General features: G+C 38.0%; 1 protein-coding gene across 7 annotated transcripts in view; it reads left to right on the top strand.

The window, feature by feature from the left end:
- adgrb3 (adhesion G protein-coupled receptor B3) overlaps positions 1-25,988 on the top strand; it is a 107,546-nt gene that overhangs the window by 65,721 nt on the left and 15,837 nt on the right. For 6 of the 7 annotated variants that reach the window (XM_017412941.3, XM_017412943.3, XM_017412938.3 and 3 more), the window contains 10 exons: positions 275-469; positions 2,429-2,497; positions 6,031-6,139; positions 10,347-10,493; positions 11,273-11,348; positions 12,470-12,572; positions 13,068-13,111; positions 22,552-22,678; positions 23,566-23,669; positions 23,834-23,936. In XM_017412941.3, the coding sequence (XP_017268430.1) occupies positions 275-469; positions 2,429-2,497; positions 6,031-6,139; positions 10,347-10,493; positions 11,273-11,348; positions 12,470-12,572; positions 13,068-13,111; positions 22,552-22,678; positions 23,566-23,669; positions 23,834-23,936 (1,077 nt within the window). The remainder of the gene's footprint in view (positions 1-274; positions 470-2,428; positions 2,498-6,030; positions 6,140-10,346; positions 10,494-11,272; positions 11,349-12,469; positions 12,573-13,067; positions 13,112-22,551; positions 22,679-23,565; positions 23,670-23,833; positions 23,937-25,988) is intronic. The other variant, XM_017412939.3, reaches the window with a different exon arrangement.

Genomic DNA, 25,988 nt, shown 5'->3' on the forward strand with positions numbered 1-25,988 from the left:
AATGTCATTTTACTGTGCAATTCCTGCCTAAATGTGTGTCTTCTGCTCCAGTTCACCCCCTTTATTCATATTGGCTCATTTCAAAACATCCGCGAGGCAGAAAACATTTCAGCCTGGCTAAGATATAAGTGTCGAACAAAGGGCCTTGGAGAGTCGAGTCTTTTCTTCCTGAATTTTTGCACTCCATTTACTCCAAATGTGTAGATTAGCTTGTGTGTTACAAACTGGCAGAGGACACCGATGCCCCAAGTTCTGTCTTCTCCTGTTCTTGGAGGTTCAGGGGCATCTTGCTAAGGGTCAGAGGATGCTGGCAGGGGATGGGATGTCCCATGTCACAAAAAACCTGCTGGGCCTCACGCAGATGAGGAACTTCTACGCCGGTGACCTCCTGTCTTCAGTGGAAATCCTTCGCAATGTGACGGAGACCTTCAAGAGGGCGAACTATGAGCCATCATCAGATGATGTGCAGGTAAGTTTATTTTAAAGATACAGGAGTGATTTGTTATAACTGCACCCTATGGCACTGTTTTATCAGATGCTAGAAAACAATCATTATTTTGCTACCAATTATGTATTATACAAGAAAAGAAAAACATTTTTCTAACATGTCTGAATTAACACAAAGGTTGGCAAATGCTCCTCATGGCTTTTTGCGTATCAAGATATCTTGATACAACCTAAGCTGTTTCATCTCATATCGTAGAGGGTAACTAGAGTCTGATCCTTTTTTTTTGTCAATAGGATGATGGAGATTAAAACTAAAGCTCCACCTCCATCTCCAATCACATCATTTATGTCCTTAAAGTTGTGCCATTTGGAAAGATGTCCTTCTCAGACCTTGTTTGTGGCTGCATACATGTTTCAAGTTATGATACTGCCTAAATGTTTCTGAATGCCTTTATATTTATGTAGAGGCTGTTTTATTTTATTTTTTTAATCTTTAATATGTTTAGAGGTGATAGCTGAATAGAAAGGAGATCACTGTTATTCTCTTTCTGACGCTTACAACAAAACTAGATTTGAATACCATAGGCCTGTGTGTATAATTAATCCAATTTCCTTCATTGTTCCTTATCTTGCTTTGTTACATTATCAAATCTGGCTTGATGTCATTGTCCCCCCACGGGGATGTGAGGAACTGTTCAAATAGAAAAAGTCCAGCAGCAATTTTTGAATAAAAGTAGAAATGATTTCTTCTTTAATAATTTAAAAGTTCACACAGTAAATCCCATATCATCTTCTGACTAATAAGCTTTTTTGAGTATATTAAATATGACTATATACTCATTTTGTTGGGAGAAAATACTAGCATAAAAATACAATAGTATATGGGAAAATAAACAAACTTAACAAACCTAAGCTGACACTTAGCCTCCATTTTCTTTTTTTTATCTGTGTTTCTAGTTTTAGCCATAAAAAGAACTTCTAGTTCAGGTTAGGATATAGGTAAATAAATCACAAGAGTGTTTAACTCACCTAATAATACTTCTCCACAACGCAGTGATATTTGGATTACAGAATGTCAGGGACATTATTTTCTTAGCTTTCTGTTGATTTATCTTCATTCATCAGCACTTTCCACTGGCTAAAAGACGAATGGTTCTTCCAATATTTTGTGAAAATGAAACACAAATGTGCCGGCTATGGATGGGGAACCTGGCCCCGTTCAGCCATTTTCCCCGTCATAGAAAATCTATGAGATGAGGAGAGCATCCTGTCTCTGGTTATTAGGAGAGCTCTATAGCGTGTGTGTGTGGGCAGGCAGGGGAGCAGTCAGCCAGCCAGCCCAACCCTCGCCGTGTGCCTGTGTGCTAATGCAGTGTTAAAGTGGGCACATTACCACCAGAGGGAGCATAAGCATTCAAGTAGAAAACAAGATAGCCTGTGTCAAGAGAGAGAGAGAGAGCCACTCCCTCAGGCATATTGTAGACCAGACAAAATAACAAGACGAAAGATCAGACCAGGGTCCTATTACTACTGAAGGCATGCACCCCGAGCAGGCCCTGGTTTCCACTGCTGAAGAAGACAATCCACACAGCTGCTCAAACATTCCCTTTCATCATTTTGTTTTTACTGATTGCAGCTTGTGCTTGTCTCCTGTAGCAATAATGTTTTCCGCAAGCTGCAGGAGATTTGAAGGTGTATTTTTATGTGTAGCTCATCCACAAGTTCCATCTTTCCTCCATTTGTTTACCAACATGGTTCCAGCTCCAAATTCCGCAGTATTATCGAGCCCTACAGGGACCATCATTATCCCCTTATAGAAAGCCATGTTTTTCTGCATTCACAAATGTCAGTATATTATCCATAACAGAGTTTTTTGTGCATGTGGTGCTAAAGTCATGATTTTTAAAGGCAGCTTGCTGCAGTGCCTGTAATACTTGTGTGTGGGTGTGTTATGTATTTTCTCTTTTATCCTTTTCCACAGAACTTTTTTCAAATCATCAGCAACCTCTTGGAGGAGGAAAATAAGGAGAAATGGGAAGATGCACAAAAGGTAAGCATCTGGCAGTGAGCTAAATAATTCAGATTTCTGCCTGAATGTTGTTCATAAATGTTGCACTCGGCTTGTCTGCACTAACTCCATCAGAAAAAGAAACAGAAGTAAAGAAAAGTCAAGTTGGTTTAACAATAATGTCACATTCATTGATATGATTGTGGTGTCATTTAGCAGATGTGACATTTGGCCTCATTTAGAAAACTACTTCCTCAGGCCTCCACTTGGTGGCAGCAACACTGCCACAGAGAGTGTCCAACCATTAACACTGCAGATCACATTCCTCCTGCATGCACATTGTTTCATCAAGCCTAGATACATCAAGACAATTAGTGTGAGATTGAATCACGGTTCAAGTAGAATTTTACCACAACAATTTACTTGTTTTATTGCTTGTTCTGAAGCAGTTTATATTGAAAATGCAGCTACATTGTAGAGAAAAGCTCAATATGATATCCAAACACGGATGGTGAAACTTTGCAGTATTGCTGTGAGTTTTGGGATTTGAAGATTGACTTATTTATCTGTGAAGGTTGACTTCTGGCCAGGTTCTGGCTCTTGGACACATCTCTCAGTTTGAGAGGTGGCAAGTCTGTTTTGAAAGCTGCCACCGGTGTCTGAACACAACCCTGAAATTACATACATCCACACTCTGACCAAGATGCCATCTGTGATGACCACGAGTCTGCAAAGGGCACCTGCTTAGTTGTCACCTTTGGTGGGATTTTTTTTTTTCTTAAATTGCATGTCACCTTCTCTGACATATCAAGGAGGTGTTGCCCTAAAATAAGTCAGATTTCTCTTCTGGAGTATCTTCACATCTGATTTTAGCTAAAACTATGTTCAAACACAGGCAGTGTAAGCAGTGCTTTGAAAATGACTCTTGGGTGTCTGTACAGGGAATAATTAGGTGTTTACTTACTGGAGCTTTAGCTTGGCAGCCCCCAGTGGTATTTTGTCTGTGAGATGAGCTTATAAACAAGCGGATTCTTCAGTAAGAATGCGCCAGAGATGGGGACAGATTTGAGAACATATTTGGAAATGTTGCTGATTGAGAAGCCAGAATAGAGATTGCATGCATCATTTCTTTAGATATTAATGTGCATATCTAGTTTATCACCCCACTGTTTGTACATTAGTTGTGCAATGTCTGATTTCAACAGATGATGTTTCGACTTCACGGTTAAATGCTTTTCTCACTTGTCGGGTTTACTTGTATTAATGAGCTTAGTATCCACAGCACCCACACACTGTGTGCTGTGGACATTCAGAACCCTCACATGAACCACCTCACTATGAGGTTTTACTGGCTGTAGAGTTGGCTTTGTGCGGAGATCACTATATATTCACCTCCTGTCACTGTTTCCATGGCGAGGAAAGAGAGAGCTCTGTCTACACAACCTCCTCTGCAGCCATTTCCCTGTGCTGCCTTCACATCTTGCGGTTGCCATGGAGACCAGCAGAATGAGCATGACTGCACTCTGCGTCAGACATGCCGGAAGGGGCGACGTGATGCGCTCCTCTCCCAACCACTGAGGCTTTCACTCTGCTGTGTCAGAGGCTCTCAACTTCAGCATCACTGATCAACTTGGCCAAATTAAAGGCAACACATGTGGAGGAATGTCCAAAAAGAGCTGGACAAGGCGCCACAGAGGAGGAAAATGCAGGCTTCAAGTGTTTGCTGAATATCAAATCAGTACGTATCAATACATTGGCTGTGGATCAGTGGTTAGAGCAGTCGGGAGAGTTGGAGGTTTGATTCCTGGCATCGGCCACACGTTGAAGTGTCTCTGGGCAAGACACTGAACTCTGATGTTCCCTATTGGTGTATGAATGGAGTTTAAAGCACTGATTACAATGATTTATTTAGATTAGCTTTGTAGAGATATGACAGAGTGCTGTATGTGAATGGGTAGATGAAGCCAGATTGTGTTGTAAAGCGCTTTGAGTAGCCTGGTTGGCTAGAAAGGCACTATATAAGTACAGTCCATTTATCAAATTTGATTGGGGTGGTAATTATTAAAGAACAATCAAAGGCTTTCCTAAGTGCTCTGTCCTAGGCTGCTGAGATTTTGTAAAAGTGGCAGGCATGGCACATTTACAGTGTGAGTTTCCAAATCATTCCTCCCTCTGTGAGGGCAATCATTCAGTCTTTTCAGGGCCATTATTTTGGTTAATATGTCATTGATTTATTTACTCGGGTAAGAGTGCCGACATGACCAGCAGTGCCACAGGTCAAGCCATGGAGCTTTCCATGTTGCATTCTCTCACTGAGTGCCGATGCCCATGGGGTGGCTCATGAACTGAGGCCATTGCCCTTAACTTGGCTGGGCCTTTTAAAGGACAAGCCAAGCAGCAACTGTGCTGGCAGAGCCACTGATTACAGCTCTGAAGCTGATGTCACATGGATGGTTCAGATTAGGTCACAGAAAATGTTTTTCTCATCATTTGACCCACAGTTCCAAACTTGTCTGTAACATGGTTAAAATGTAAATAAATATATTTACAACTCCAATAAAAAAAAAAAAAAAAAAAGGAATTGTGAATTTGATGGCAGTAACACATTTAAAACCACGAGGACAGGACTGTGAAACAGTCTCTCTTCTTTTAACATCAGTCTTTAAATGTCTAGAAACTTGGAAGACCAGCTGCTGGAGGTTTTGGAGAGGAATGTTGTCCCATTCTTGTTTGTTGAAGGATTCTAGCTGTTCAACAGTCCTGAGTCTTTGCCAGATTTTGTGTTTCATGATGGGTCAAATGTTTTCAGTTGGTGAGAAGTCTGGACTGCAGGCGGGCCAGTTTAGCGCCCGGACTCTTCTACTATAAATCCATGCTGTTGTAATGGATGCAGTATGTGGTTTAGCATGGTCTTGCTTAAATATTCAAGGCCCCACATGAAAATAGCATATATTGTTTTAAAACCTGTATATACCTTTTCGCATTGATGGTGCCTTTCCAGATGTGTAAGCTGCCAGTGCCATGGACACTAATGCACCCCTATACCATCAGATAGACCACAAAATACTTTTCTGCTTTGCCTCAGTCCATTTTAAATGGGTTTTGGCCCAAAGAAGACGGTAGCATTTCTGGATAGTGTTCACATATGTTTATTTATTTATGTGTTCTTTTTTTTATTTTTTGCATGATAGAATTTTAAAAAGCAGCAAACTATGTTGAAATGCAGTGGTTTGTGAAGTGTTCCTAAGTCAACGCAGGGATGTCTGTAACAGAATCAGACCTGATATTAATGCAGAGCTGCCTGAGGATCACATGCATCCAATATTGACTTTCAGCCTTGCCCTTTGCGCACAGAAATTTCTGTAGATTCTTAAAATCTTGTGAAGACATTATGAACTGTAGATGATGGGATAATTAAAGTCTTCCTAATTTTTGTGTTTATATAGTTTTATTTTCATTTTATCTGATTCCTGAAATCTGTTTTTCTATCTCGCCACCAAACCTCATCAGTGTCGGGTTTGTAAAAATAATAAAAGCATTGTTAGCATCCTCTTGTCTTTTTTTATCTTGTCCAGATCTACCCTGCAGCAGTGGAGCTCATGCAGGTCATTGAGGAATTTATCCACATTGTTGGACTGGGCATGAAGGATTTTCACAATGCCTATCTGATGACTGGAAACTTGGGTAAGAATTAGTCCACTTTTCCTTACAGCCACTAAGTTTGCTTTACCATTTACCTGAGCTTGACATGGACACATAATCCCAGTGCTCAGCTGTCTCTCATAGTCAATTCCCCCCATCAGTAAATTAGGACAAATGGTGCATAGTCAGGCTAAAGGAAGTAAAATTACTGCTAATCAATAAATGTTAATTAAAACTGATCTTTTGGTCTTAATGTGCTAAATTCTTATAAAAACCACTTAACAGCCAATCCCAATATTAACCCCAAAGACTACAATAAATAGTTTTAAAAATACAAAGATAACTTTGTTTGTATCCTTTACTGGTTAATTTAGGAGCAAGTACAATATCTGGAAAGTATTTCTATATGCTACTGTTCACTGTACTGTTAATTAGTCATAAACATTTTTTGCTCATACATACAATAGTGTCTAAGGATTTTAGGTAGTTAAGTGAAATGTTTAATTCTATATTTAAAGACAAAATAATATTGATGCTCCACTGCAGCTCTTTGGAAATGATTTGATTGTCACTGTGAACCCTGAGGCATTTTTGGCAGTAGTGCAGCGTTAAAAAGAAAATATCTGGCAGTTTAGTGAGATTCATGGTTAAACATACAATGTTATTTTCTGATTAAAGGCCATGAAATTGGAAGCAAAACTAGCAAAGTTAATTTTTCCAGCCTTAATGAGATCTTTCTGCTACACAAATTTATGTCCACATTATAACTCCTCTTTTTGGTCTCTTGACTCTGACTTTAGAGTTTAAGCAACGTTTCTCTTCCTCTGAGTTGCGTAGTGTTTTATTTCTTTAATTATTTATTTTTAGTTTCTGTTGAAAGGCCTCCTGGAGGATTTCAGGTCACTTTGCCATTTTATTTCATTTTCTGAAATAAATTGTGTCTTACTAGGATTGAATAATGGAAGCAACTGTGAGTTGACTTATTCATGCAAGTGAATGTGTGCATTTATTTTACAGCTTGAAGAGCGAGGATTTGTCCTTGTGTTTTTCACAATAGCTAACATTTTGACCCACTTCCAGCAATTCCTTACACTCAGTGGCTCTTTATGGTATATGATTTCCATAATGATGAATAGGCCCCAAGAATAGCATACTAAATGTGGTTCAATGAATTCACCCATCAAAATGCCATTATGAAACAGCAAGAGTCAAAGTAACTAATAGATTTGGACTTGGACAAAAAGGCTGGAGTGCATTTCATAATGCCAAACATTACAGATTGTTTTTCTTTTTGTTTTGTTTTGTTTTTGTTGTTTTTTTCCCTGCATATGTGCTTTTCTTGTGTTTTATTCTCTTTATGTTTTGTCCTGATGGTATGTGTCCAAATTAATATGTAATCACAGAAAATAAATAAATAATGTCTGAGCCCTCCTCTACACACAACATAATTGTTCTGTGAAACTGTCCGTGAATTGAAAGCTAAGTGTTTTATCTCTACAAATTCCTTGAAAAGCAGCAGGCAAAATTTGTCTGAGCGTGAATGAATAACACTCGACTTGTGTTTTATTACTCAATTATATCCCTGTCTGGCCTCCTCTCATCTCTGTGGTAACTCAACTGTGTCCATCAAGCAGATGTGATATGACCAAAAAGAAAAAAAAGAAAGAAAAAGAAGATCTCTGAGATAACATGTCAATTTTGAGGTCTTCACTGCATCTCAGCCTAAGAAAGCACTGACAGGTATTGCCAGAGCTCATATTTGAAGGCACAGACTGGACTTACTGAATTTTTGTCATATATACACATATATATTCTGACAACTGTCAAACTCAATGTCTTTGGGCGGCTATGTGAATGTTAGACGTATCAGCTTCATTATCTTGTTTGTAGAGGACTAAGACAGGTAAATTTATAAAGCAGAAAAAAAAATGTATTTGCCTTTTGAGCAGTGACTAGGAGACACAGCAGTAAGTTCCCTCTGGCTTGAATAAACTACACCTCACTGCATGGTGGTTGAGGTTAAAATGGACAGGTTGTAATTTCAAATGTCAAAAATAATCACTGACTTTTGTACATGTTTGCAAATTTACCTTTGCAGAGTTATCTGGAAAATGATCAGAAATGGGTTTTGGGAACTATTACTTCATACATGGACACTGCATTCACTTTGGAAGCCAGCAACAATAATTTCAGACTTAACCACTGTGTCCTGATGGTTACATGGCCCTTTTGATTAAAGGAATGGAAGGTTTTGTGTATCCATTGGTGGGAGCCAAGTAGAAAGCATCTGGCTGAGTAAGATATTGCTGCATCATTTCGTCACTAATTTATGGCAGCCTCTGACACCCAGATAAATAATAGCTGTCACCGCTGTATCGTCCTCTGCTCTTCTACTTTTAGTTAAATAACCTTGATTGCAAAAAGGCTTTCCAATCCAGCAGCTTATTCTCGCTCCTTACAAGCTAACACTTGGAGGACAAAGTGAAGCTTGGGACATCTTATAAAATTAAATGCTGCTTTGAGAGCAGAGCACATCATGCACTTTTGTTCTGGCTGCTTCTTAAGAATGCACTTCATGGTGGACAAAAAGGTTTGAAAATGAATACTGATGAATCGGGCATGCACATTAAACAAACTTTTTAACACAAAATGTTTGTATTGTTCAATTTCACAATTGACTTAATGCTGAACCTCTTATGAGCATATTCACACAAATGAGCTATCATTCCCATTTATAAAAATAAACCTTAAAGGGAAAGTTAAACTCTATAAAAAATGGTTCTGTGGATATGGTATGAAGATATTATATATTGCCAGATGTGCATAGCTCTTTGAATGATGTCAGTTTGGAGAAATAAAGACTAATTCTTACCAAACAGATGAGTAAACAGCTTGTCCAAGTAAGGACTAAAGTGGATTGCTGCTGTTTTAAAACCACTCCAGTCTCAAAAAACTGTATGGTGGTTTGTTTGCTGTTCATTAACTTTTACATTACATAATTTTTCATTATGTAGTTTTTAATTTAAATTCCATGGTTAATATCTAGCACATTTAGTGATTGTAGAAGCTTGCTGTAGGACATTTGGTGCAGCTTACAGACACGGCAGCAATCCACTTTGGTCTTGACCCAGCTTGGCCTAGCCGTTAGCTCATAACTGAGGTTATTCACAGAACATCTACAACTGGCACAATATTAATTGTTTTTAACCCTAAGTGTGTACAAAACCCTGCTCCAATGTTTTGAACTATTCCTTTAAAAAAATGATCTCAGTGCAGTGTTCAAAAGCATCAGCCTCCTAGATGATGGCTTTATATTAGCTCCTAAACCTATAAGCCAGAAGCCCAGTCCCATTTACCTGCAGAATCATCCAGAACCTTGAATTACAGCTTTCCTAACACCCTGTTGTTTTTCATGTTGTGCCCTGTGACTAAAACCACAAACCCAAACAAACACACACTTACCTCTGCTGCTCCCAACATCTGGTGCTGTGAGCAGGTCTCTTTGTAAAAGGTAGGTCTCGTGGTGTTCTGTGATTTCATGCTCACTGCAGGATCATCCCAAACACACAGGCACATCTTCACCGTCACAGATTTCACTCATTCAAGGAGCCATGCCAGAATTCAAATTGTACTACTGGAGCAACACAAGGAACAATAGAGTTTTAGCATCAATGGTGGGATTAGACTCAGATATCCCACTCTGAAGCACCACCTGACTGGGCTGGATGTGATGCCAGATTGAAAACAGTGGAGGTTTATTTACTGCCTTCTAATTTAAGACCGTTTCCACTGATCCAGGATATTTTTTGTCATTGTGGCTCTTTGTAACAACAAGATGAGTAGAGGAAAAAGTGATTAAGGACATTACCGCCCTACCAGTTTTAATGCACCAATTTCCGGCTTTGTTACCAGAAAGTCTCACACTCAAAATCCAGGACAAATTGCATCCATGTGAGGATTTTTTTTTTTTTTTTTTTCAGTTTTACTTTGTCGTTTGCACAGATACACAAACCACTTTAAGCTATATAGGGTCACAGCTCAGAAAATACATGAGACAATTTTTTTTCTCTCTTCTAAACATTAAACTAAATAACTGCATTATACTGATTCTTAAGAAATACCTTCATGTGATCAGATTTAACGGCGCATTTTCAGCCATGTCTGGGTGGATTGTTCATGATAAAGTTTACAAAAAGAAAAACAGTAATTTGTATTTCTCTATCTGTGTCTGTTTGTCCAAATACCGCAGTGGCCAGCATCCAGAGACTTCCTGCTGTGTCTGGGATGATTGACATCAACTTCCCCATGAAAGGTCGTAAAGGCATGGTTGACTGGGCCAGGAACTCGGAAGATAAAGTGGTCATCCCAAAGGGCCTCTTTGTTTCCCAGTCAGCAGGTATATCACTGAACATGTCCAGTATATCACAGGGCCACATCACCTCTTGCTTGATGCATTTTTCTGCAAGAGCTAGAGCTACACAAACTGTCTTCATGTGTAATCTTGTCTGAGTATTTGTTTCTCAGACTATAAAATTAACTCAAAATGAATGGTAGATTTATAAAGAAAATTTAATGAAGGATCTTCATTTAATAATAATTGCCACTGGTTGGACAGACGTTAGCTAAAATTATTTCTGTACACTTAGAAGGTTTTATCATGGATAAAAAAGTGAAACAAGTTTTTCAAAAAAACTTTGCTTTGCTTTCCTTCACTTTTCCAGGCATCAGCTCAGCATTTATGGCATCTTTTTCAAATCTGCAGTTGCCAATTTGCATCTCAACCCAGAGCCTGACCATTCTTTGAATTGATGTAATCAGTCTTATCTGGAAGAGATCAAAAATAACAAAGCAATGTATTGTTTAGGATTCTGTGTGATGTGCTTATCTCTTCTGCTGCAGTGTGGATAGTGTAAGAACCAGAAACAATGAGGAAATCTTATAACTTTTTAATGAGATAGCAGCATAAATTGAATTAAGATGAACAGATTTTGTGCCTTTTGCATTAAAAAAAGTCCCATGTTACAATGTAAAAATAAACTCTGCTGATTTAGAATTAAGGAATATTTTACAACATTACTTTTTATTTTATTCATTAAAAAAATCACAAGTATGTGTGATGCTATTTAAAAGGAAATCTTATAATAGTTTTAATTGGTGTCTCATTTCCTCTTTTAGATATGGAAGGGTCACCTGTCTTCATTCTGGGAACCGTCTTCTACAAGACTCTTGGTCTCATGCTACCCTCACCAAAGTAAGGGCACATTTCTTGTTGTCTGTATTTTCTGGTCTGCAGGCGAAAGGAAATATGAGACTGATTTAATCCATCTGAAGCTGCAGAGGAGTCCATTTTTATTCACGGTCGTAGATCAAGTCTGAAAAAACAGGCTGCGCCTCTGTGGCTCTGGTGACCCTGAAAGATTTAAAGCAGAAAAAAAGTTTTAAAACTATTCCTTTTCATCTTGTGCCTTTAAAAAAAGAACATTACAGGTTTGTGATGAGTGTATTCCATAAAATAAAACATAATCACTACAGCAAAATAAAAAAAATCAAAAAGCAGGGGGATGGCACAAAGGCACTATCTTCAAGTCAACAAGTCCTTGGCACTAAGATATCAGAACAAAACAGTGATTTCAGGGCCTGTCAGTCTGGCTGTCACTGTTAGAGCAGCAGGTCTTTGTGCTGGAGATAAACCCATGACGGGACACTTTAGCTTTTCCCCTTACAGCCGAATACAGATCAAGTGCACACTTTTAGACTCAAATATGTTTGATTTGCCACATTTTAAACTTGAAAACTTTGACAAAATAACTTTTTTTTTTACCACTAAATGTCAAAAGTCTGTAAAAGTATTCTGAGTGGCGCAATTTAGTCTATTGATTTCCATTTTGAAATAAGTGTAGAAGTCTGACTTTTGGCACATGAAAAAATAAGATAAAAATATTTTGAACTCATGGGGTGTTGAGTGCAGAAAGGGGCTGCTGAAGTCTCAGCTCCACTTCGTTTTTTTTGTATTTGACAGTTTTCTTCTCAGTGCAAAAGTGTGCATGACAATTTTGCTCTTTTCAGGAACATGACAATTACGCCAGATTTTAAAAGCACACGATGAAAAGAAATACATGTAACTCTTGAACCTAAACTTTAAGTGAAATTACTTATTTATAGTAATGATAACAGTTTTTTTGTGTTTGAGGATCTTGTTTAAATAACAGCAGTTTTGCACGATTTATGATGTTTACCACTCTCATGTGATTAATATAACACGTTTAAAGAAATGCCATTTGCCAGACTAGTTGATCAGAAATTTATAAACCATCCTTGGCAGCAAGAAGCTCAGATATTTGATTTTTTTTTTGTCTTCTGTGTTTATCTCAGGAACCACACGGCTGTGAACTCTAAGGTAATTGCTGTGACTGTGAGACCCGAGCCCAAGGCGACCGAGTCCCAACTCGAAATTGAACTGGCTCACCTAGAAAACGTAAGCAGCCGAGTTATTCTGAACCACAGTACAGTTTTACATTTTACAGTTTTACATTTTTACACACAGTAGCACAATTCAAAAGACAATACATAGTTTAGATCTATTTAAAGTGATGTTTGTTTTGACTGAAAGTTCAACAAAGACCACTGTGTCTATTACATTTCTTTTGTATTTAATTGACTTAATGATTAATTTGGAAGCACCCAGTGGCAGGAGAGGCATTTAGATTATTATGATTCAGACCCTTTTACACATTCTAGAAACAAAGCACATGTGAATCTGAGGATGTCATCAAAGTGAGTCTGACTGTGCACGCCTGTGATAGGGCAGTCAGTGTTCAAATTGATGATTTCTGTGATCCAAGAAACATTTTTTTGAGAACTCTGTATAGGACACATATGCAATTACATGATGATGAAGTTGATGAGATAATAAAAATGAGCATTTATCACCATAATTTAACAAACTTCCTCTGCTTCTTTGGCATTTCAGGGAACAATGAACCCATACTGTGCACTGTGGGACAGCAGCATAATGTAAGTGGGCATTTTTTTGTTAACTGAGAACTTATTGTTGGTCATTTTTTTTGCACATGACTGAACAAAATAATAGATTTGCTGGAGTCACACTCCTACAGAGTCAAAAGAAACAGATGTAGATTAAGTGATGGTCATGTTTTGCAGAGATTTAAACCACATTGTAATTTAAAGCTGTTGTAAGTCTGTGGAATATTTTTTTGTGCCTTTGGGTCATGGGAGTTGAGGAGCCACAGCTGCAGTGTTCCTGTACAGCTAATGCTCTCTTGACTCCTTCAAGGCTTCAATATGAGTCAGACTTGACTCATACAATTGCTCCTGGAACATCATTATCACAGAGAAAATCAGTTTCTATACTTTACTCCTGTCATATACATTTACAAGGAGTATTACATTAAAAGCGATGAATACATTTCTTGAAAAGTATGTATTTTACTACCTGAGGGCTCATAAATGTAAACAGGATAAACAGAATTTAATTGCATGAGTTTCTGAAGCATCAACTGTTTTGCAACATTTCAATGCATAAGATGTGTTGCATGATTTTTTAGTTAGTCATCTATCTATGGAGATAGATAGATAGATAGATAGATAGATAGATAGATAGATAGATAGATAGATAGATAGACAGACAGACAGACAGACAGACAGACAGACAGACAGACAGACAGACAGACAGACAGAGGATTTTGTTTGCTGATTGATATTTGTTACTTACCATGCTTTTGGCGCTGTTGCTGAATTGTTTTTTGTTCTGTTTGTCGCAGTATCACAGCATCAGCCTTGATCTCCTTTTTTCTTTCACTTGATTGGCTTGAAAGTAGACAGCAGAGAGGAAGGAAGTCTTTAGCTGAGTTTCTGGATAAAATAGATGAGGTGGACAGCCTGAGCCCTGAAAATCAGCTGGTCTGGAGAGTTCGAAGTTCAGCTGTAGGACAGAGAGGAAAGAGGCAGGTTGAAATGTTGCTCTAGACAACTGAGGCAACAGGTTACGGGGTTGATAGCAACCAGAAGGCAGGCCAGATGGTCGGGGTTGCTCATAACAATGACTAAAAGGTAAATCACATGACTTGGAGTCCTCAAGTAGATGTCTTTGAAGATGGCAACGTGAATGGTGATCATGTGGATGGTGATAATTCCTTACAATTTTACCTCAGGCCACTCTTCGGACCTGAGGTGAGATAATGAGGCAGGGTACAAGACAGACCAGTATCACGTAAAACCATATTTAAGACCCACTGGCTCATCAACGACTACCTTGTGTGCCTTTTCCTTTTTACTTTAACATGATAAAAAAAAACACTTAATCAAATAAACACATTAGATATTCTCGCAGGATTGACATTACTAAAACAGATTGTCCGCAGCCACTGACCATAAAAGCACTGTTAAAGTTTACTGCTTTTGCAGGTGTAATGCTGGTATGGTATCTACTAAAGAACAAGTGGGTCTATAGGGATGGCTTTTAGTGAGAATACATGAGCCCAAAGCCAACACTCAAAGACTGAAGTGCAGCAAAGCAGCCTGCTGAAAACCAGAGAAGGTACATGTTGGCTGAATTTAAACTGTTCTTCAAAGGGAGGCAGACTGCAGCATGACCAAAACAAAGGCATGAAGTCAGCTGAAATATATAGCTAAAAACTGAAGTGGTAAACTGGCAAATGGCAAAACTGAAGTATAATGATGTCTACATGCATTTAATATAATGTGGAAGAAAACATTAGGTGTCTGGGAAACTTCTGATGAATGCTGTGAGTCTGACTTCTCAACCCACGTTATTATTATAATGTTTTTCCTCTATGATGTGTTGTAAACAAACACAAAAGTTAGGCCTAATCTGTTTTGACATGAAGATGCTCAAAACCCATTTGCATTCTCAGGTGGTTGTATGCCTCTTTTTTGAATCCAAATGATTTTTGTTTTTCTTTAATCTGTAACTGAGAGTTACAATGACAGAAATCCTAATGTCATAAAATGAGTCAAGTATTTAGATTCGAAGAAGAACATTCATATTGAATATTTTAAAAACAACACTATGTAGTGTAAACATATGGAGCCCACCACGTATGAGCGGTTAAAATATAAACAGGAGTTGTAAAGATGTGTTCCCTTTGTTAAGGAAACTGTATGTCTATATTTGCAGTGACATAGTGTGTATGTGAAGTAGGTGCTGTGTTGAGTTTTGGTTTTGATGTAGGCAGGGAAACCAGACAACACCAGAAGTGAAATGGGGATTTTTGAATTGTCTACAATTTTCAACATCTAAATCTAATATTCAACAACATTGTCACATCTTATATTTACGAAGACATGTATGTCTCTTGTTGAGGTTATTCCAGCAGCTAAACCAGAAATTTGTATGTTTTATCCTGGTTTTATTTTAGTGACAGTTCCTAAAAGCTTGTCTGACTCAGAGTCCGACCTTTTTTAATTAAAATTAGACTGTAGCATATTGTCTATCGTTCTTCTGTTGTGGGTAGATGATGTTTGGAGTTTATTGTTTATAAGTTATTGGCCCTGGAAGTGCAACTTTATCTATCTTTTCAACTTTATTGAAGACAAATGTTGTCCCATCATTTGCTCTCAAACAGCTTTATGCTTGTTAGCAAATCTGTAAACACGGTTTTGCAATCCGTTCTTTCAGTTTAGTAAACTGTGTGCATGGACTGAATAAACTGAGACAGCAGACTGCAAATCCATGTGCACAGTTTTTTTTTAAACGTAGGGAACAGATTTTTACAACTTCTGTTTTTATTTTAACCAATGGTACCTAGCAGGTTTTTTACATAGCAAATTGTCCTGGTAAAGAAACTGATCAAATCTGGGGTGTACTGTAATTTTGTTTGAAGTCAGGTAGTTAGGTGAGCAATTAAAAATTATAGATTTCAGTTTCTGTTTGTTCAAAGGAGCAGCCTAATCAATGACCTATTAGGTCAATCTTTTTTAAAAAACTATATGGAAACTGAGCATGCTCTGTTCTCTGTTGCAGTATTTGAGGGCATCTGGTCTATTTTTGCACACCAAAGATACAACTAGGACAACTCTTCTTCTTCCCGACTTCCACAAACCATATGCTTAACATCAGTATTTGTTTTCCGATCAAGTCTTCTTATTCAAAGCACCACTGGATGACTCCATTCCAAACAATTTTGGGACTCTCCTCTCAGATTATTCAACAAAGTGTGATATGAAAAATCATAATTTTTGTTCCTTCTGTGTAGGTAATTAAATCTCATAAAGTCTATAATCCCTTTTCTAATGTTAGAGATATAGTGATTTTCTTTAAAGCAGTAAAAAAAAGTAAAGTATTGTTTTTGTCTTAGTTTCCCCCATCTTAATAGTGAAAGATGAAATACATGACACATGTTTACCTGCAGTGGAAAACAGTTCTGAGAAAATTCACTATTGGTAAATTTCCTTTTAAGTTAATTAGTTAATTATTTACTTTGCCTTCTGTGAAAAAAAAAACAAAATAAAAATAAATATGAAAACTTGTTTGATAATAATAAATTTGAAATTGCAGTTGTTATACATCAGTGGAGCTCCTGGATCCAAGAAACAACAGCACTCTTGAACTTCTGTTTTAGGTTTTTCATCAGTATTAGTCCTGTAAGGGTAGAACCAAATTTAAAAACACAAGAAAGATGTAAATTTTGTAAAGCTCACAAATAAAAAAAACGCTGTGAGACAGGACTTCAAACCTTAGAGCTAAATAGAAATCAAAAAGGCAAAACATGAAAGCAGAAAGGCCGAGATTGGAACCAGACAGGTGGACATGACAATCTGGCAGCGAACAAAGGAAATGTCGAGGTATTTTTACACTGAGGGAGTTCATGTCTAACAAAAGCCAGGTGGTGGTAATTAACTGAACCCAGGTGAATGGAGGGAGCAGAAAGTAAGACAGATATAAACCAGGGAACACAAAATAAAACAAGACGGAGCAGGGCAAAAAAGTTAAAAAATTAAATAAAAAACCTGAAAACCTAAACTTGCACAAAAACAGAATTTATTGAAGGTAACACTAAATTTCATAATCCCTAACACCAAACCTATACCCTATGACACTTAGTAGTTATTGCTTCTACTCCATGATGCTGAACAGGTGAATTTTACCACAAAAACTACATCTTCTGACAAACCAAATCCTGTTTTTATCTGATGTTTGAAAAAAAAGTTTTTTTCAAAGTTGATTAAATTTAGCAATTTGTGACATAAGTGGACCAACATTTGTCAAGTAGAACTACAAAGAGGATCTACTGACCTCCTAAAAATGTCTCACATGTTGTTTGTTCATGCAGAGAATCACAACCTGGTTGTGAGACAAACTGTGTGTGAGATGCCAAATCATTCTTTGTTTAAACTTTAGTTAACATTTGTAATTGAAACCAAGTACTTTACTTGCCTTAAAACATTAATATTCTTGATATCATCGAGGCAACCAAGAGGATGTTGGCTACTGCAGGGCTTTTTGACATTACAAAAGTAATTTATGTTATCCATAACCATGGTTGATTTCTGACCCTGGCCTAATGGAAAATGGGAATTTTATAAACTTAACCATAAGCTGAATAATGGATTTTAATATTGTGATTTCATGGTGTTGTTTGAACATTATCCAGATGTGGGGAAAAAATGTAACCATCTCCTCTTTCCACCTCATTCAAACAAATTTATTGTTTGCTAGGATGTGGAATCGTTGCATAAGTTTTATTTGAGCGAGTAAATGTCCTAAATATTGGTTTACTTCTTAGATGTGTAATACCTTATGCTGCCTTTAAGAGACACTAGTTTAGAAGATGTCCTTGTGTGTTGTGTTTGAAACTATGAATGAAGGACCTTTGTGGTCGAATGGATTCAGGGACTTATTGAAAAGATATTCAGGCAGACTTTAGTTAGTTTTTTTGGTAAAGTTGTGGTGCTTCTTAGGTCTTAGTTTGAAAGTGCTATCTGACGGTGTCCTGTCAGAGAAGGGGTAGTCGGGACAAAGTTTGACTGGAAATCTTTTACAGATCAAATATGAGGACTAAAGCTGTGGGATCATCTTTATTTCTAATTAAACTCAAAGTTGCTGAGGGTGTCTGGTTGTGCTCTTTGTAATAATGCTTGTATGGGAACAGGAAGCCACCAACCTGAATAAGTAACTATGTGGGTGATGTTTACAATACCTCCAAGTTTCACAGTAGCACTGACTCATGATGGACTCCTGGGAACACAAACTGTTCATTATTCAAATGGGGTGTTGTTGCTGTTGTTGTTGTTGTTGTGTGTGTGTGTGTTAGGGTGGGTTGGGGTAAACCACGTGTAAACATGTAGATGGTTGTAGAAATGCAGGCTGAGTGCAGTGAGGTGATGTTTCAGCATTGATTTATAATTGGCAGTTTGATTTTGTTTATTTTGATTCATGTTTATTGAAGCAGACATTTATGCATGACAGAACAGGATGATCACGTTAGCCATTTTTCATGTTTGCAACCTTCATATCACACCACCTATTTGACAATAGATAACCTAAAATCAATTTCAGCCAAATGGAACTTAATTTTAAACACCCACTCTGTAGCTTATCTTACTTGTCTGTAACATTTTGTGAGTTTAGACTCACTTTTAATTAATATAAGTTTTCCAGCTCTGCAGAAATACGCACTCATTTTTCTTCCTACTCATTCAGTTAACACACTCAGTGTGGCCCACAGGCTGATATAAATTGCCCATCATCAAGAGATCCAAGATGGATGGAATAATTTCCCAGCATTGCCTCCCCACCTTCCTCTGCCTGTCGTCTTTCAAGATTTCATAAAATTGCCTGAAGTGTATGGCCCGAGGCACTCTTCAAGCCCCCATCTCAGTGTCTGGATAATCTGATGTGGGCATGCAAGGAATTTAAAGATGTTTTGGCCACCCTAAATAGATGCTCATGTACTGTCTGACTAAGAAAACAATGTAGAATTTAGATGGCTGCTGTTTGGTTAGTTTGTCTGTACTGATGTGCTTTGTTTAGCTTTACAGTCACTGTAAAGTCACATAGTAAGTCCATTGCAATGATATGCGGGTAAAATGTGACGTAAACGCATCACTGCTTACATAGAAAAGAAAAGGGTATATGGCTAATGCTAAGTCATCAGTTTCCCTGTGGTTAACATCAACACTGACACTTTCCCTTGAGGGTTTTTTGTATTCTGGGGCCACTAAGCCCTCATAAGGTCACAGAACACATCAAACATGGCACACAAAAATCCCTAGTCAGCGACTGTTCTCTTGTCAGCTTCTCCCCTGCATGACATGAGGGGGAGGCGATTATCCAGAGAGTCAAAAGTTAGAGAAAGAATGTGCAGTGGAATGACTCGTCACCAGGGGAGATGTGCATTCATCCAAAAGTTATCAAGACAAAAGTGCATCAAATATGTCAGTCTGCTGGATTTTATAGAAGACTGGGTTTGAATCTGCATGTGAAAAAAAAGTCTACGCAACTTTATTAAGCAATGAAAAACATGTTTAAGCACGACAGAGAGAGAGAGAGAGTTTAACAGACCCAAACCCACATAAAAAGTCAGTTTTAATCATATACTGTATAACTGTTCACAGATAACAATTCTCCAATTCTCAGTGGTTTAAACTTTAAGAATGCAACATGATCTACTGGGAAACTTGTTGCGTTTGTTTTCACTTACCTACAATATGTTGTTATTCAACAACAATATTATTAACTGCGAAAGTCAAAACTGAGAGAATACACATGTAATTAAAAGTTGTTTTTTCAGTTCTTTAAATCCTTCTTTTGAAGTGTTTTCGCCCGTGTGTGCATTCGTTTGTGTGTAGCTTTAGCAAAACATCTCATGAACCACTTCTCTGATTTTTATGAAATTCTCCAAAAGTAATGACAGAATACACATCCACACCTAGTTAACATTCGGATTCAAACCCATTCAAGATGGCCACCACAGCTAGGCGACCTCACCAAACACAAGCATGGCTGTAAGTTGTTTAGTTTTAAAGATATTGAGCTCAAATTTGGTGTGCGCTGCACAACATCTTTGCTTAAACTTTGGCCTTAACTGGTAGCATTATCACTGTTTGTATGTTAGCAACCACTGGGTAGAGTTTAGTGAAACTCTCAAAGTAATCACTGAGTAAAAAAACAACAACTCATAAACATCTAAAGACAACCCAATTGAAATTGGCTTCCACAGCTAATCAAGCACAAAAATGGCTAAAACCTAATTTTACAAACATTGAGCTATTTAAGGTGTGGTGATAGCTGAGAGTCACTCATCACATGTAATCTGAGCTCTAACATTCCTGTAAAGTCTCCAAATATCACATGAGATTTTATACAATGTTTTTTTTGCAAAGTTTGATCAGAAAGGCTGTAAGTCTGTCACTTCTCAGCTTTGGATAATCTTAGTGTAAAACTCTGGCATGAGAGGCGACAGGAAAAAATATGCATTCCTTCATGGAATGCTAGGCCTTTAATTATCATCATGTTTTATCCAAATCAGTTCATTTTGTAGAAGATCTTATAATGGTTTTTATTGTTGCACATGAGTGAGAAATCCTAGTAAAAGGCCTTCAGAAGTTTAAATTAGTCAAAAATTGTATTATTTATTTTATTACTTCTTACAGCGCCAGCATTTCCTTCAGAGGTTTTTTGCTTCAGCTTCTCAGAAATAAACTGGCTTTATATTTTTCATGAGTAAATATTAAATGTCACTTTAAACCCAGGTTTTGTTCATGTCCTTTAATTAATTATTTCACCTTATATTTATGTTTTAATGTGTAATTTGATAAATGCTTAGTGACTTTGCCAAACTACAATTCCATAATGTGTCGCTGCTATCAATTTCAGAATACCCTTTTTTCACCCCCCAAAAATGGTAGTTTCTCAGTTTTAACATTTAAATTTATTATGTTCTATTATATATATATATATATATATATATATATATATATATATATATATAATATTAATAATAAATATATATAATATTTTGTATCAGCTTGGTCAGAATTTGGGTTGTGCTACTAGAATAAAGCTTGAAGTCAGTCTGAGATTATTTGCATTAAACATGTATCAGGTGTTTGCACAATAAAACTTGTAGTAAAGATGAGAAGCAAATGTGGCATCATTTACAGCCTCACAGCTGTGAACCGAGCACGGGTTGGCCCCAGCTTGGAAATGTGGAACTGGCTCCAAGGTCCCTCCAGGATTTATAAATATTGCCGCCATATCGATCAAATGACAAAGCAGGATTGCCTTGCACAGCGCTGCTCGCACAAATCAACATGCACATATGGCCCCGCGTTGCTGTAAATCAGCCGCATGCATCTTGTTTTGCCTTCGTCATGAAAAGGATGCTGAGGAGAGAGAAGACATCCACAAGACAACAGGTGTTTGCGCGTGTGCAGGGAACGTGTCAGCTTTCAGCCTTTTCTGTCAGTAAAGTTTTCAGACAGGATGTCTGAATAGGTCTAAATGCTGCTTCTTTGTTTATTTATTCGAGCGCATAAAATGAGCCTGGGAGCGAATGACAAACGCAAGAAAGGCGCTACTTTCATTTCACTTACTTGTGGCGTGAAGTGGGAGACTGGCTGCAACCATTCGCTCCGACTCTGCGGGGGGGTCTGAGCTCTGCAGCGGGGGGTTTCTGGAGGGGGGCTCGGAGGAGAGTCACCTTACATTTACAATGATTTTCAGGTATAATTAAACAAATGAGACAACTTTGGTTTAATGCGACAAGCAAACCAAATGGTGGTTTGTTTGTTTTATTCCAACCTCGCCTCCCCCCTCTGCTCCTCTCACACCAGCAGAGAGGAGCAGAGTATCAATCTGATGCTGTCCACCGTTTCCAGGGTGAAAAGCCCCCCAAGGAAGCGTTCAAAAGCTGCTAATTAAAACAGCTGGTGGAATAGAAGGGAAGAAAACGCATAAGAAAGGGGGAAAAAAACGCAGGAAAAAAAATAAAAACAGGAACGATTTTTTTTAATGCGAAGAAAAAAAGCCTTCAGAGGGGTTGAAATCATCCACAGACAGGTAATTCTAAACGTGTTTTACTGCGACTGATTTGAGTGATTGACGGTGTTTTGATCCCGGTTATCTGCGTATAGAGAATCAATCAGCACCGGTCTGCTCGGACAGCTCCGCGCTTCCTCCTCCTCCTCCCCCTCCTCCTCCTCCTCCTCCGCGGCTCTGCCTCCATCCGCTCCGGCTGAAATGCTGCTCGGAGCCGCACGAGCCGCGCCGATCCGCCAGCTCGCCTCCCTCATTTCTAAGCCTCTCATCTGATCTGCATCCTTCTTTTTATTATTATTTTTTCTTCCGAGCAGTTAAATGAATAGCCGACGCGATGTTAGTGAGTCCTGTGAAGTGGTCGTGTCACCGCTGGAATTAAAAAGCTCTAATTGCCTCCTCCTCCTCTTCCTCCTCTCCTTCCTCTTCCTCGCAGGAACGATTCTTGGGGAACCTGGTCCACGAAAGGATGCAAAACGGTGCTTACAGATGCCTCCCATACGAAATGCTTGTGTGATCGCGTATCTACCTTCGCCATTTTGGCTCAGCAACCAAGAGGAATAGTAAGTAGGATATCGATTTGTTATTCAGTGTGGCTTTCATGGGCTAATGTAAAGGTGAGAGTCTGCCTGTTTGTGTATGCGCGCGCGCGCGTGTGAGCCGGAGCTGGTGAGAATGGAAATTAAATCTTTGGCGTGCTAATCCCCTTAAATAGTAATTCAGCTGTAAATGGAGCTGTGTGTGTGTGTGTGTGTGCGTAGGAGTGGGGGTGGGTATTTGCTAGTTTGCCCATAGATTTTCATAGTCTACTGTAAGGACGTGCACGCAAGAGGGTGTGTGCACGCGCATGCTTGTTTGTGTGTCATTTTTATTCACTTTCGGTCTGGGATAAAAAGGAAAAAAAAAGTGGTCCTGATAAAAAATGTGCTGCTGAGATCTTACCATTTGATCTGCTGAAATGAGACCAAGCAGAAGGCTGTAATTTCCTGTGAAGATGAAGTAATTAACAGTGCAAACATGGATCACTTTTGCTAGTGCAAAGCAGGAACATGAGAAGGAATCTATTGCATTCCTCTGCTGCAGGACGTGTCCAATAGAAGGATGGCAGGCATTAGTTTGCCATAAAAAAGTTTTCTTTAAATTTGATTTGATCTGTTTTTTAATTATTATTCTACATACTTCCTACATCTCTTTGCTACTCACAAGCTTTATTGTTTTTGCAATCTCTAACTCCAACAGATGGAAAGTTCTTTTGCATCTCTCTAAACATCCTCCAAGCCCACGCACCTCAAACCTCTCAGTTAATTAAGGAGCCCACTGTGGATTGTTCAGATCAGTGGTGGTTGTTTTGACTGCTTCTCTCTCCCGGCAGTAATAAAGATTTACTGTTCTGCGTGAACCACATCCAGCCTCCCACTGACTGCTTCGTCTCACTCTGTCTTCTCCACAGACCATGGACTACTCAGGGGTCCCATCTGTGACATTGATAGTTGGCTGTGGTTTGTCTTGCCTCGCCTTGATCACACTGGCAGTGATCTACGCTGTGCTATGGAGGTAAATGTAACACTAAAGGCATGTGTTTTAACCATATGATGGTGCACATGTGTTTGGATCATCTTTGGTGCTATGATGCTAATGCAGCTAATCACAACCAAAAGTTTATTCATAAACATATTTTGAGAAAGATGCACTGATCTTATAATTTTTATTTCTTTTAGATATATTCGCTCTGAAAGATCCATCATCCTGCTGAACTTCTGCTTTTCTATAGTCTGTTCCAACATATTGATCCTGGTTGGACAAACACAGACCCACAATGTGGTAAGTGTTGCTTCTAAACACACAGCAGGCACAGATTAGAAAACGTTAAAGTCACCCAGTTGTTGAATTTAACATGAATAAAGAACAATGAAACAGTTCAGGATACTTGCTTCAACGTGTTTGCCATTGTGAACATTTCTTTGAAAGCTTTAGGTTAGTTTTCCAGCTTCTTCTAGTTCTCTTGTTCTATTTTGCAATAGTAGGTTTCTCTACATGACTTTTAAAGTCAAGATAAAAGCTCCGTCATACCTTTCTTATCAGTTTGAGAAATGTCAGATTCACTCTTTTTTAAAAAGGTCATAGTTACTTTTGTTACTTTTCTTCAAAGAAGGAGAAAAGATTGGAGTAAAACCATGTGATCATTGTCATTTTTTTTTTTTGGGGGGGGGGGGGGGGTCTTATTTTTATGCATGTTTCTTTAATGCAGATGGATAATTGCTTGGTCCATCTAAGATTGGTCCAGACCATTGGTATTTATTCCCATTAACTTGCATAAATGTTGACAATTCTAATTTAATAGCATTGAAAGACCAATTATATTATACACAATTTTAAAAAAAGCCATAAAAAATCAAATATATTAACACTGAACAATATTGGTTTTATTGCTGGAGAATGGTTAGCTAATGCTAGAACATTTTGGCTAATATAAAAGTCAGACATAACAAAAACAACAAAAAATGGTGCCTTTCTAAGACTTTTGAAATCAGCAGCTGTATATTATCTGGCCTAGATTTTATTTTATGGCCATTGTGTGTTACTGAATGGCCTCAAACCATCCCAGGGAGATGTGGGGCATATCTTTGCACAAATGTTGCTGAATATCAGCCTAAGTCACTGCAAGAATCAGAAGGAAAACTGTCATATTTCTACCAAAACAGGACTTTATCCAGCAAAAATTTATCACTTCCTGACACCAGTTTTGTAACCAGCCAGTAAACAAGTGGCTAATGTAAATGCTTGTTTGTCAAAAGGTAGTTTGGGTGTACAAACTGCTCACACAGATGCCCTTCTCAGTCACTTGGCAGTTCTACAGAAAGACACATTGTTCAGTTACAAACATTTTATTGTGTAACCGTCTACACAGTTTGTCTTTACCACTTACACAAGACACTTAAGTCCACAACTCATCATCTTCCAGTTTTTCCCAATTAATCCATTTTGTCTCTCTCTTATTTGTTCCAAACTGTTACCATGCTCGCTTCTTAAAATTTGGACACAATTTACATTTTCCTAAAAATGTGAAGTGTGCAGTGTATGTTAATGGTGGATCATATTGTGGAAGATTACTTTAATGGTCTATTGATGAATCCTTTGTGAAGGCAACTATTGGGACAGCACAGAGTACAAAACAAATTCTCCCATAGAAACAATAAATTATAGTCAATTGTATCACATTTTTTTATCATATCACATCAGAGGAGCATTGCATTACATTGCTGCAATTATAGATTTCAATAAATTAGTTCAAAAGCACAGACTTTTTATGTTAGAGCCAAAAATCTTATTATCAAATGCCAAAATATATATCTGAAGGCTCATTCCATCATTATACATACATTTGATGATGCTGTAACTCATTACTTACATCAGGTGTACATTGTTCTTGCAGCAGATGGACCTATGGCTGCCTAAAGCTCCAATGATTAATAAAATAGCTTTTATTCAAAACAGATACAAAAAGGAAACTGACAAAACAGATATTGATATTGATCTGATTTTTCTTACTACATTTGTGCTCTCATTTGTTTTTGAAATATTGCACAAAGTGTAACAATTCTTTTTAAACTAAATTAACTAATTTTCATGCCAGTCATTTAAAAATGTCAGACGCTGCATCTACACGAGTTCTTCTGTTTGCCCGCTGGCCCTTACATGTCTGACACACATTTGTAGGCGATTGAATGAATGTACAAAGCCTTAAGGGCAGTTTTTTAAAGCTGAACTGATTTGAAGCCTTGTCAGATTTAATCAGGCCCCCATTCATCCCTTGTGTTGATTATGAAAATACCAAGTCCTTACATGGAACACTTGCTTGGCATGCTCCTAATA

This window comes from Kryptolebias marmoratus, linkage group LG22 (genome assembly GCF_001649575.2).
Source record: "Kryptolebias marmoratus isolate JLee-2015 linkage group LG22, ASM164957v2, whole genome shotgun sequence".
NCBI lineage: Eukaryota > Metazoa > Chordata > Actinopteri > Cyprinodontiformes > Rivulidae > Kryptolebias > Kryptolebias marmoratus.